The sequence below is a fragment of the Dipodomys spectabilis genome, unplaced genomic scaffold, assembly GCF_019054845.1.
Source record: "Dipodomys spectabilis isolate Male_0828 unplaced genomic scaffold, ASM1905484v1 ptg000043l, whole genome shotgun sequence".
Lineage (NCBI taxonomy): Eukaryota > Metazoa > Chordata > Mammalia > Rodentia > Heteromyidae > Dipodomys > Dipodomys spectabilis.
In genome coordinates this window covers 5,972,205-5,986,671 of record NW_024870720.1, presented here as the reverse complement: position 1 = coordinate 5,986,671, position 14,467 = coordinate 5,972,205, and the positions used below count along the sequence as shown (strand labels likewise).

General features: G+C 39.4%; 1 protein-coding gene across 1 annotated transcript in view; it reads right to left on the bottom strand.

Moving 5' to 3' along the window:
- Nwd2 (NACHT and WD repeat domain containing 2) overlaps positions 1-14,467 on the bottom strand; it is a 133,465-nt gene that overhangs the window by 66,497 nt on the left and 52,501 nt on the right. Inside the window, exon 2 of the mRNA XM_042678260.1 lies at positions 11,019-11,107. Within this exon, the coding sequence (XP_042534194.1) occupies positions 11,019-11,107 (89 nt within the window). The remainder of the gene's footprint in view (positions 1-11,018; positions 11,108-14,467) is intronic.

Here is a 14,467-nt window from a genome sequence, read left to right as displayed (position 1 = left end):
AATAAAGAATATTAGGAAGAGGACAGAGTACAAAAGAAAAGGCTGCTTTGGGAAATCAAGTCTGAGAATTCCATAGGAGCAACAGATATTATAGGCCGGTATTTCTGAAGGTCCACTATAGCATGCTTTCCTTCTCTTTTGTCTGTTATCAGTTTTACCATCTGTGCTTACATTGCTACCTTCTTTTTTAAGCTAGCTTGCTTACATGGACGAGAGACGGATGATGCAATGTTTGTAATATTTTCAGTGACTAGCACTTGGTAAGACCTGCATGCCCAGGCTTTGATGGACAGCACTGAAATGTGAAGTGACTAAACAGATCGGAGTCCTGCCCTGAGTGCAGTGATGTGTGATTCAATGGAGAGATGTGCATTTCCCTGCAGACAGAAGCATATTCATGATGAATAGAAAATGGAAGAGAGGCAATTAATTGTCAATGTGAAGAAAGGACCAAAGGCGTCCCAACAAATAGTGTCAATTTCAGAGGAGATCCGACTGGATCAGGGTGGTATGGCCGTAGACAATAGTGTCAATTTCAAAGCCAAGGATATGTTTCTCAGGGAGAAAAGTGCCTTTGAGATTGGTGTACAGAGAAAGAGAACCATGTGATGGTATTGAATGTGGGGTCTTTGTGAGGTGCACAGATTAAGAGGACTCTTCTCTCATGGATAGAGGGCATGTTCCCTTTTGGCCCTCCCATTTTCTGTCAGGTAGAGACATAGCATTTCTCCCATCTGGAGAATGTAGTGTTTGAGGTGCCTGTTGGAAGCGGAGGTTCTGCTGTCACCTTGGTTTTAGCCTTCTCAGACTATAGAACTGTGAGAAAATGATTCTATTCTTTTATACATTATTCAGTCTCAGGGGTTTTGCAATAGCAACACAGACAAGCCACAACATCTGACATTTTTTTTTGTCATGCTGTATGATACCTTCGTCTATGCGAGACAATAAGTATTTTCTGATTAGTCTTCTCATTCATATTCCTTTGTACTAGATACAAACTGACTCTCAGATGCCAAAGATATTTTCACTATACTCATAAAGCCAAAAGGAAAATCCATATGAGTTATTTATGCCCATTTATAAAACAAGGAAGTTTACACTGGTGAGTGCTGTCTGTGCCCAGACACTCGGTGTTATCTCATTTCTTTTTTTATTTTGCCTTTCTATTCTTTTTTTTTTCTTTTTGCCAGTCATGGGGCCTGAACTCTGGGCCTGGGTGCTGTCCCTCAGCTCTTCAGCTCAAGGCTAGCGCTCTACCACTTGAGCCACAGCACCACTTCTGGCTCTACTTATATTCTACTTATATTCTACTTATATGGTGTTGAGGAATCTAACCCAGGGCCTCATGCATGCAAGGCAAGCACTCTACCAGTGAGCCAACCTCCCAGCCCTCTTTTTTATTTTTATTTATGTCCCAGACCTTTATTGTATTTTATTTTTATTGTAAAGGTGCTGTCAGGTAATGTGTACATTTCTTTTTGGACAGTATCACATCTTCACTCATTTTCTCCCAGTTTTTCCCCCTCCTCTCCTCCCCAGTTGTATAGTTCATTTGCATTTGATTCTTAAAAGAATCCTAGAAGAAATCACAAACCCATTCATTTATATCAAAAAGATCAAACATGCCTGATTACAGAACTGGCGATCTTCAGGTTCAGAATGTGAATCTTAGTAAGTGGGTGGTTTGAAATGCCACCAAATAGAAATGCTTGCCTCCTTGTGCTCTGGTAGTTAAACTTCCTCTCATAGAGTGGAACTGGCCACTTGATGCCACATCTTGAACATGTTTGATTCCTGAGCCATCTGAGCCCCTAAGAAATTCACTACAAACCAGCCACTTACCGAGGATTACCAAAACATCATGAAATCTCCAAATTAAGTCCATGGAAGATTTTAAACCTTCAATTAGTAACATTAAAAAAAACACCTCACAAGACAACATGTCTTCTTCAAAAGTCAACAATAATGGAACTGAGCCAAAGTGAAGCAAGGAAGATGAATTGTATGCACAACTGGGCATGCTCAATTGGAATACCCTTGTACAACTATTCGAAGATAATAATAAAAAGTCAAAATAAATGACAGTAGATTTCTCAATGTAAATTCTAAATTCAGGAGGGTATAAAATAATACAATCTAAGCCCTGAAAGAAAATAATTGTCAATCTAGATTAGTGTATCCAGCAAAGTTGTAGTATCTAGTTATGCAGGAGGCTGATATCTGGAGGATTATGGTTTGAAGCCAGCCTAAAACATCACTAGATTCCATTTCACTAATCATCAATAAGTTGAGCTGGAGGTGAGGGGGTAGAGTACCAGCTGAGCAAGTAAACCATGCAAGCACATGGCCCTGAATACTGGCAAAAAAAGTGAAAATCATACACGTTAGAAATGCAATCTAGGAAGTCTGAGCAGCTTGTACAGCCTGGATATGAACAGAAAACAAGATGGAGGTAAGTGATTGGATTACTGTAGAAACAATCAAGAAGATAGTCATACAGACTTGAATGAAGGGCACATATTGGAGACTAGAAGAAAGGTTGCTTAGTCATTCAAGTATTAAGAAACAGAAGCCTGAACAAAGACAGAGACATGTGAAATGGAACAAAAAAGGCAAGCTTCTAAGAAACACTGCAGCAGATGAATAGAAGGGAATTCTGGCAGCTTCAATGTAGGTAATAAAAGATGGAAGAATGAACTGACTGTGAGCCAAAACTTTGAAGCCTTGAAGACTGGGCCACAGTAAGCAGTCGGCATACTAGAAAAGGGGAAGACAAATTTGGTTTTGAACATATTAACATTCCAAACAGAATTATACTCATGCATTTATGGAGTGGAGAGATGCTATATACAGGAGATGATTCTACATAGATACGAGCTTGAGAAGATGGTGGTGTAACTACAGGTTTAGGGAAGATGACAAAGAGAACAGGTGTAGCCCTGTGCTGCCAAGAGCAACAGGTTCCCTCCGTGATGGACCCTCAGTGATGCTGACAGCACAGGATCACAGGGTTGAGGGCAGCTATCCCTTTGGTACGTTCATGTCATCACAATGTCATCCCAATCCAGATAGCGTGGATGGGGGAGATCTCCCTGCTGGTGGGAGCTGGTTTTCCCCTCACATTTATCTACATGCCTGGGAAGGCAGCTGGCCTGTCAGAATGAAGGAGAAGGACTGGAACCAGAACACGGGAGGAGCTCTCCTTGGGAGAAGAAATCATTACACTTAATTACAAAGCCATAGGGGGGAAATTACTTTGGAAAGTTATATTTAACAAAAGAGTAAAATGGCACCCCACAAGACAAGGGTTATCAAGATTTACAAACCAGAGGCTTTTGAATTCCCCATCATGGGCTTCTCTAGATTTCAAACCATTTCAAGTATTAGTAGAAATGCACTGCTGAGATGACATGATCTTGTATTTAAAGAATCCCATAGACTCCACTCCCAAATTACTCAAGCTGATTCAAAACTTTGGCAAAGTAGCAGGTTATAAAATTAACCCCCAAAAATCAATGGCTTTTCTGTATGCCAACAATGAGAAAAGTGTGGCTGAAATTAGGAAAGCAACTCCATTTGTAATAGCCCCACAAAAAATAAAATACCTAGGAATTAACTAAAGAAGTGAAGGACCTCTATGATGAAAACTTTAAAATCTTGAAAAAGGAAATCAACATAGAACTTAAAAAATGGCAAAACCTCCCATGCTCCTGGATTGGAAAGATTAACATCGTGAAAATGGCAATACTTCCCAAGGCTATCTACAAATTCAACGCAATACCTATCAAAATTCCACCCTCATTCTTCAAGGAAATAGAAGAGGCAATCCAAAAATTCATATGGAACAATAAAAGACCCCGAATGGCAAAAACGCTCCTCAACGGAAAGAACACTGCTGGAGGAATATCAATACCAAATTTCAAACTCTACTATAAAGCCATAGTAATCAAAACAGCTTGGTATTGGCATAAGAACAGACCTCAGGACCAATGGAATAGAATTGAAAACCCAGAAATGAACCTACAGACCTATAGCCATCTAATCTTCGATAAGGGAGCTAAAACAATAGAATGGAAGAAAGACAGCCTCTTCAGTAAATGGTGCTGGCAAAATTGGTTAACTACATGTAGAAAACTAAAGCTAGATCCTTATATATCACCCTGCACCAGAATCAACTCCAAATGGATCAAAGACCTTGAACTCAAAGCAGACACTCTGAAAACATTACAGGATGGAATAGAAGAAACCCTAGGTCTCCTTGGCTCAGGCCGAAATTTTCTGAATAGAGACCCGGAAACACAACAAATCAAAGAAAGGTTGGACAAATGGGATTGCATAAGGCTGCAGAGCTTCTGCAGGGCAAATGACATAGCTAGCAAGATCAATAGAAAGCCCACGGATTGGGAGAAGATCTTTACTAGCCATAAAACGAACAAGGGTCTCATATCTAAAATATACTTGGAACTCAAAAAATTAAACCACCCAACAACAAATCCTCAAAGAAACAACTGCCCAATAAATAAGTGGGCGAAAGACTTAAAGAGAAGCTTCTCTGAAGAAGAAAGAAGGATGGCCAATAGACACATGAAGAAATGTTCAACATCCCTAGCCATAAAAGAAATGCAAATCAAAACAACATTGAGATATCACCTCACTCCAGTTAGAACAGCAAAAATCAAGAACTCTAACAACAACAGATGCTGGAGGGGATGTGGACAGAAAGGAACCTTACTTCATTGTTGGTGGGAATGTAAACTTGTTCAACCACTTTGGAAAGCAGTATGGAGGTTCCTCAAAAGACTTCACATAGAACTCCCCTATGACCCAGCAATCCCACTTTTGGGCATTTACCCTAATGTTTACAAACAAGACCACACTAAAGCTGCCAGCACAACTATGTTTATTGCAGCATTATTTACCATAGCTAGGATATGGAACCAACCCAGATGTCCCTCAGTAGATGAATGGATCAAGAAAATGTGGTATATATACACAATGGAATTCTATGCCTCCATCAGAAAGAATGACATTTCCCCATTTGTTAGGAAATGGAAAGGCTTGGAAAAAATTATATTAAGTGAAGTAAGCCAGGCCCAAAGAAACATAGGTCCCATGGTTTCCCTTATTTGCAATATCTAGTATAGGTATGAGTCAAGCGGAAAAGGTCAGATAATGTGATGTTAGGAAAACGAACCCTTAAATATGTATTTTAATGTTTTTTTTCTTTCATGCATGTGTTTCTAATGCATTTATAAGATTATTTCTTTGTTGCTTTGTATGTCCCTCCCCCACAGTGTAACCCCCGCTTTCACTATATTTGATGTCAGTATAACATGTGGAGGAGATGGGGACAAACAAGTCGTTTAAGGATTCAGGTGGACCTGTTGCAACAATGAGAAGTACAAAATGTCATGTCAAAACCAGCTTTACAATATCGGTGTGGGGGGGAGGGGGGAGGCTGGGAAGGGAGGTGAAGGGTAAACAAAGGAGGAGGCTGCAATGCTTGGAAAGAAATGTATGCATTATCCTGCCCATGTAATTGTAACTCCTCTGTACAGTATGTTCTCAAATAAAATAAAATAAAACTTAAAAAAAAAGAAAAAAGAAATGCACTGCTGAATACGTTGTAGTTGTCTTCTTGCCTCATGGGTGTTAGCTACGGAGTCATGATACCACAATACTTTTGAAAATCACATATAATTATTTCAAATTGCACCTCCTCTGAATGCATCTGAAGTGACCATTTTTTTTAAAGTGACTGTTTGGATAGGTTTCTGGTTTTCTTTTAAACGTATGGACGAATGGAATTGCATTCTCACTAAAGCTCATAGTAGTCAAGCCCTCCCTTGCTCTCGTCTGGCTGCCTGGTGTTGGGTGAACAGGCTTGCTTCTGTTAGAGGGACTCTGCCAGGACCTCTGCCATCTGGAAGGCACTGTCCAACCTGGGAACCACTGACCATACAGCTGTCCAGCATCCAAACCATGATGTGTTATCCATATAAATAGCATGCTGTCTTTGAAACATAGGATGAAAAGAAGATGAAAGAATAAATCATACCTCATGAGTGAGTTTTACCTTGATTACTTGTCTTGGAAACATTGGTTTAAAGAATTATAGCAAATAAATTATTTTCCTTTGCTTTTACTTTGTAAAATGTGATCGATCAGTGGAAGAGCTTCAATTTACACACATGGCTTGCATCTGGGACTCACATGGTAATTGTTTTCCATAACATTAGTCCAGAGTCTCTACTATGTCTTACTCATTACTCAACCCACCAGTTTTATATGCAGAATGATCCAGGTACTATAAAACATACTTTCTTCATAAGACCAGTATGTTTTATAGTACCTGGATCATTCTATCACATGACTGCTGACTAAAGATCATCTAATATATAATGGAGAGGAAGAATTTAAACAGTAATTGAAGCAAGAATGATATGCGATTAAAGGTTAGAAGTAAAATGTTATGGAATCTCAAAAGAGAACACTCTTTGTTTCTTAAATACTGAAACTAAGGGGGAATTTTAAAGCACGCCGGTTAGAAGGCCTCATGGGTGTGAGAGCTCTGGGAAAAGAAACAATACATTTGTGGAAGTGAGTGTTCCAGCCTTCAGGAAGGTAGGAATGGGCTGCCAGCTGGGGAGGGTGACAAATGTAGGTCCCATGATGGTAGATAGGGGTGCAGAAGAGACACTCACACATTGTTTTAAGTAACACAGAACACAGACAAAACGAGTAGGGGATGAACAAGCAGACAGCAGGACTCATGTTAAAGAGACCCTGCAGACATGAGACAGCCATGGACATCTTTAAGCAAAGGAACTGACCGTTTGAACAGAGGCTAAGGAAGATACTCTGTGGGGGCATACATAAAACTTCATGGAGGGTGATAGTATGTGCCATACTTTCCTAAACCCACTCAATGGCAAACTCTGTCCCAAGACTTAAAAACCAAACAAGAATAAGTCTCTTTCTCAATAACTCTGACCACGTGGCGTGAAGCAGCAGGTGAGACCAGTGAAGGTAATGAAAGGCACTATTTGTTTATTTTGTTTTTGAATGAGTTGAAGTAGGTCTGGCCTTGGGAAGGAAGAGGAGTTCTGAAAGTAAGAACAGTGATAGTTGGTGGATTGAACCACATGCCCAATCTTTGTCCTATATCACATGTTTTTGGCCTGGCTTGCCTTTATTATTCTCAATTCATTCATCCGGAATTACTTTCTGTCATCTTCTTTGTAGCCAAGAGTACTTAGTTCACACTTGGAAATCAAATGACCTGCTGTCTTACCATCATCTGTTTCAGAACCCAGGGTGGAATTCACTTTGAGAGACTTTGGTGTTCTTTCTCCTGTTTTGTTCTGTTCTGAGCAATCACATACAGAATTAGTTAATGTTCACATACTTCGGTTCGTTTTCATTAAATATCTTAGTTTAAGAGGCTACAATGCTTGATAAGAAATGTACTCATTATCTTGCCCATGTAATTGTAACCCCTCTGTATAGTATTTTCACAATAAAAAAACCAAAGGAAATACTACAAAATAGTTTATCAAATGGGCAAATATAGCTCTAGATTCTATCAATCGAATCTTATAAGAATTGTCTCCAGGGCTGGGAAGTTGGCTCAGTGGTAGAGCACTTGCCTTGCATGCTTGAGGCCCTGGGTTCGATTCCTCAGCACCATATAAGCAAAAAGAAAAAAGCCGGAAGTGGCGCTGTGGCGTTAGCCTTGAGCTGAAGAGCTGAGGGACAGCGCCCAGGCCCAGAGTTCAGGCCCCACGACCGGACTCCAAAAAAAAAAAAAAAGAAAAAAAAAGAATTGTCTCCAATGGCTTAGTGTGGCCAGCTATTGGTCTGACATTTGGGATTAGTAGAATAAGACCCAAATATAGACCCTAAAGACAGTCAGATGAGGCCATATTTAGCAATCCAGGTGAGGTCTCATTCTCTCCAGTGCTCAGAGTAGGTTCTGCCATGCTTGCCTCTCACTTCTACAGTCTGGTTGCTTCTATGCTTCTTTCTTTTCTATTCTACTCAGAACATGTGAGCAAACCCCTTAAAAGTCCTTCCTATCCTCCCACTCCTTCCTTTCTTCTTGGGTAAAGTTCCATGTCCTCAATGTTGGCCCAGAAGGTCCTATATGATCTACTCATATTTGGTTTCTTTGCTGTCCTTACAATATTATAAACACACACACACAGACACAGACACATACACACACCTTAGACCCTTTTCTTATCCTCCTCCTGACCCTGCATGGTTTGCTTTGTCACTTTAGCAGATCTCGGCTGAAACATCATTTTATCACTAAGTTCATCTGACCATGTGGCCTTCCTTAACTCCTCCTACTCAGTTCTACTTTTCCTAAAATATTTTATTTAAAAGATGGATTGTTGTCAATAAATTAGTTTATAATCTACCTCCCTCCACCATTGGGAGCTGCAAAGAAGAGGATCTGTCTGGCTCGCTCCTGTAACCCCAGTACTTAAGATGTTGCTTGGTATGTAGACAGTCTCAGTACACTCTTTTGGAATGAATGAAATAAAAGATCAGTTAACATGCACAGGATTTTAGGAGACCAATAAAGAATGTACATGGCATATCCTAGAAGAGACAAAAGTGATCAGAAAAGATTTTATTAAGGGAGTAATCTTTAGATTGAGCCTTCATTCACTTTTTAAATGCAGCTATTCATTCAATAAATATAAATATTTTTGGAGTATGATATATTTTTACAGGAGTTTTCCTATGCATCAGGTACCAAGTTAGCACCAAGATTGTAGCATTTATGAGGACAAATGAATATTTGTACTTATGGACCTTGTAATCTACTGGGAGAAATACAATAAAGGAGCCAATAAACAGGTAAACAAGAAAATCATCTGCTATTGACACATGTTATGTAAGGAACTCAAATAGCCTGGCAGGTTATAAAGGAAGCATCTCTAGGGTTGCTAGAGGAAGCCTAAAGGCCTAGATCACAGCAAGAGCAAAATTCTTACAGTGGAAGGCTTGGAGAACCCAAGAGCTAAAAGCAGCACATACATGAATATGCAGGACACTGGGCAAGCAAGCAGGGACCAATGAGAAATCAGATGGAAAATTCTTAAGAATGAATGCCATCCAAGGGGTGAACTAGGGATAAACCTGAGAGAAAGCACTGCAGGTGGGGAGAACAGCATAAGCAAAGGTACAGAGAGGCAAAAAGGACGCAAAATAGATTGGCATGACTCAGGCTCCGGATATGTATTCTTTCCTGGGATCAATGCACAAGCAAAGACAAAATCTGGAATATTGTGAGTTTTCTTAAAGTGTCTAGCACTATATTTGGTGATGGTTGAAGAAAGAGAACAGTCTTCTAGAGAACACACCTTCCTGGAGAAGATCTATAAATGACACCTCACAAAACTATACTAGAAGTACATTCTTAGAAGATTTGGATATTGTTTGAACTCCTGTTAGGCATACAGCCGCGAAGCAAGCTCAGCCATGCATATTTACCTTTACTTTAAATACCATCGCCAACACAGAAACTGCTGCCATCCCTGGCTTAGACACTGAAATATGGAATGGGTAGGTAAAGTTGTTCCAGGACTCAAGTCCACATCTGGTCCACAGTTGTATTCACCTACCCAGAATGGTCCTTGCCATCAGCATATTCTATTGGCCTCACCTTCTGTGGTTTTCCTTTGCTTATCTTGGTCTTTTCCCATGTTTACTTCTAGAAAATGTGCCTTTCTTTTCTTTTTTCTATTTCAGCTAATCCCAATTACCTCCACAATACCGTGTTTCTTGGAGACCTCGCTGTAGCTTAACAACTTCCTCAGTCTGCTGACAGAAATGATGCAAAACACACTCAAAAGACAGGATTAATATGCTTGAACATATTTTTCCCACTATGGTAACTGAGTCCCTACGGAGTGTTGAAGGCTTTGGAAATATTGACAGATTAGATTTATTTTTTTAACAATTGGGATCCTCTTATCAGTAGTACCAGATCCCTCAGAGAACTCATTGCTAAATTCAGGACAAGGAATTTCATATAGATTCCCAATTTATCAAGTAAATGGTGACTTAGGAGAAAGTATTCAATGTGTGGGTCACAACAGCCCATTGCTGACTGATGTGCCTTGACATGGAAGTCATTTAGAGGCAAATACTTTCTACTTTGTATTAGAAGGCTTCATGGAGTATACTGAGATAAAATAGCCAGGAGGCAAATATATAGGGAAATTTTCTTCTACTGGCAATAGCTCATTGTACATTCTTATACTCCAAAACTTTTATTACCTATTTATTATTTTTCCAGGGTAAACAAGGCTGAAAAGTTCTGAATAAATAACATTATCTGTTGCAGGAGCCATTTACTTTGTTCAAGTTTCAGATGTCTAAATCACATCCAGTGTTTTTAGTACTTTTCTATCAGGTGGCATAACCAATGGCGTATAAAAATGCCAGGGTTCATGAATTTCAGTAGTTATGTGCAGAGTTACTGTCTTTGAAGGACATACACACATTTTTGGTAAATGTTAAGGGCCTGAATGCTTTCACCTATCAAAAATTCTACAATATGAATTAAAACTAAGAGGTAGAGAGAAGGCATGTTGGCTAGTCTGTTGAAAGGAAGTATTTTGAGAAAGTTGGCTCTAATTAGAGATGCAAAACTTTTTAGGAACCATAATTTAAGCTTCAAGGCAGACAGATGCTCAGCAGCCTCCACCTTTTGGTTAGAGTAGTAATGTTGAATTAAACAAATAAATTTGGGTTGAGGAAAAAGATGGGCCAATACCAGGCGGGATCCAAGAAGCACAGAACCAAAATACATAAGACATCAAAAATGATTAAATATTTGATTTCCACTTTTGAAGTTTCTTTTTCTCACACTGGAAGAAATGAAGTTTTTCAGAGCTTAAGCTTTTGTCTTTGGTTATAACATCCAAATTGTGAAAACAAACCCACATAAAACATTCAGCTGACATAATTGAGAATAAGATTAGTATTAGAGTTACCTGAAACTCCAATCCATAGTTCTCCCGGCAGAACTCTCTTAGTTTAGGATACACATTTTCTCTTAGTGCCTGCCTTTCTGCTCCTGTATCTGCAGTAGAAAAACAAGCAAAAAGGAAGTGAGTATGTGCACATACATATCTTTTATTGGGGGGGGGGGAAGGAAGGTTTATATATTATCATCAATGCAAGTTGAGGTACAAACTTGTGAAACTCTGAGGTATTTGTCTGTTCAGGGATCCATTGGTGGACATGCACAAAAATCCAAGGATGGAAGGGAATCCAATTGCTCAGCTCTGTGCGGCCAGCAGGGCTGAGAATTCACACACATATACACACACACACACACACACACACACAAATTAGGTGAATTTGTTGTCTCACAAAAGGTATCATTGGCTAAATGTCCCTCAATCCCAGAGACCACTATGAAACATCTGCATACTACATTGATAGCAAGGATAGCAATTCAAAACACTTTTCTTGTTATTCTCCAGCACGTCTGTTCAAGAAAACACAGCCTCTTGCAGTGTTGACCTACGCTATTTTCCCGCTGCTCTCAAGCCTATTATGAGAAGCAAATAACCAGTCACAAGAGTCTGAGGTACAGTAGCGGCCTGGCAGAGTAGCAGGAACCAGTGTTTATAGAGAAATAGGAGAGTCATTCAGATTTGTAACCTAAACAAATAAGGACTTTCCCACCTTAGATCTAATGGTCTCATGGTATCACAGCAGTGCCAGAGGCAGCGTATTAAGCTTTTATAAATGTATATAATCTTGGTATCAGACATCCATCTTCTCCTGCTCCATGTAAAAAGCTTAAAACATTAACTTTAAAAATAAAATGGATCATGGTCAAACCATCTTTCAAAAGTTTTAGCGTATTTTTAAAGTCCTAAACCAAAAAAGGTCATTAGAAAATATTACCATATGGGGAATTTGGGAATATATCAGACAGGGATTAGTATTATGAAATTCTAAAACATAGTGTCTGTCTATGAAGTAATTATGGCATGGCAAAAGGAACAGAAATTTCTTGTCTATAAAAATAGTGTTATTATAGTTCTATGAAGACCTAGATTACAATAGTGAGAAGGAAAAGACAGAACTATAGTACCGTCTTCACATTCACTGGTTGTGGGCTAAGCACTTTTATGTGTATTTTCTTAGGTAATGACAGCCTATGAAATAGGTAAAATTACCGTGTTTTTATGGGAGGAAAGCGAAGGGCAGAATCATTAGTAAATGTGTCTAGGCCATACGGCAATAGACTTGGAGAACCAGGATGGAATCCAGGAAGCTATGACATGGGATATGCAACTATGAACATAAACAGCTTTTGAAACATCAGTTTAGTTACTACATGAGATGGTTAGGGGATATAGAAATCCTGAGTGTGTGAAATTTAAAAAAATCTAAGTTAGGGTTGGGGTGTGTAGCTCAGTGGTAGAGTACTTGCTTAGCATTCAGGAGGCCATGGATTCCATCTCTAGCATCACAAAATAAAATAAAAATGAGCTATCCTTAACAGATGCTTTTCTACCATATACCATTTCTATACTCCTTACTATTAGTTATATAGAGGGGGGATTGTTTTGTTCATATCCACATGCTTACATTGTTGACCTATTTTCCCACTGCTCTCAAGCCTATTCAATCTCACCCTCTCTATTACATTCCTTGCTCTCTCCTCTTATCATTAGCTTTCTTGTTTCATTTTCTTTTTTCTTTTTGGGTCCGGTCGTGGGACCTGAACTCTGGCCTGGGCACTGTCCCTCAGCTCTTCAGCTCAAGGCTAGCGCTCTACTACTTGAGCCACAGTGCCATTTCCGGCTTTTTTCTTTTTGCATATGTGGTGCTGAGGAATCGAACCCAGGGCCTTGAGCATGCAAGGCAAGCGCTCTACCACTGAGCCACCTTCCCAGCCCTCTTGTTTCATTTTCATAGTTGCAAATAATCAATTTCATCACTATTTAACCTCCTTTCTCCCTCCATCAGCACACCTTCATCCCGCTAGTCCCTACCCACCTACAAGAACTTCTCTCTTGCCATCTTTTATTGGTTAATAAATTTCAATGTGATTTTCTATGCTGCCCTTGTATAAACTTGCAATGTGTTACAAAGGTATTCACCTTTTCTTTTTTCATTATATTCTCTTCTTTTCTTTCTGAATGGTCTCTTGTACTTGATTTATGTTTAATGTTTAACCATGTAAACAAGTATGTACATATATGTATAAGTATGTTCATAAATATATGTCTTTTAGGTCTAGTTTCCACATATGAGTAAAAACATAAAATATTTTGGCTTTTGAGCTTGTTTTGTTTTTGATCAATATAATGTCATTTAGTTACATCCCTTTCCCTGAAAATGATATCTCAATTTTTGTTATGGCCATGTAACATTCCATAGCATACATACATCACAGCTCTTTTGAAGTCCATTCTTGTTGGGCACTTTGGTTTATTCCATTATTTAGCTACTGCAGGCAGTGTTACAGTAAACATGGATATGCGGAGTCTCTCCTTTGGCGATGTGCCCAAAAGTGGTACGATGGAGTCATAAGGAAGATTTACTTCTAATAATCATTTTCGTCTTGGAGGAGCCTCCATGCTGGTTTCCACAGAGGTAGCACTAGCTTTTATTCCAGCAGTGGAGTATGAGGTACTATCCTCTTTCACTGAATCCTCTCCAGCATTTGCTGTTTTCTTTAAAAAATTTTTATTGTAAAAATAGTGTACAGAGGGGTTACAGTTACATGAGAATGGTAATGACTGCATTTCCTATGCTGTTATCTCCTCTTTTGTTTATCCCCTACCATTCCTTACCTCCCCAAGTTGTAAAGTTCCTTTTCAACATAGTGTGTTATACATCTCATTGTTCCAGTGGGTCAGCCTCTATCCTTATTACAGCATTTGGTTATTTCCCTTCCCCGCCCCCCAAATTAGAAAAATACAAGATGCAGGACACCAGAATCAGATACAGTGACAACAGGGATTATACTGTGGGGGGAGCACATACAAAAGAAGCAGAAAAATCACATAGTACATTGTAAAGACATTAAAAACAATAGCAATATGGGCCCTTATGGTGGCTTAGTAGTAGAGCGCTTGCCTTGCATGCATGAGGCCCTGGGTTCATTTCCTCAGCACCACATAAGCAGAAAAAGACAGAAGTGGTGCTGTGGCTCAAGTGGTAGAGTGCTAGTCTTAAGCTGAAGAGCTGCGCGATAGCACCAGTGCCCAGGCCCAGAATTCAGGCCCCAAAACTGATAAAAAAACAACAACCCCCAAACCCAAAAAACAATAGCAAGAAACAGTTGTGTCCCTATCTTGGGGCCCCTTGGCATAGGCCGAAATTTTCTCAATGAAGACTCAGAAACACAACAAATCAAAGACAGGTTGGACAAATGGGATCGAATGAAGCTGCAGAGCTTCTGCATGGCAAAGGA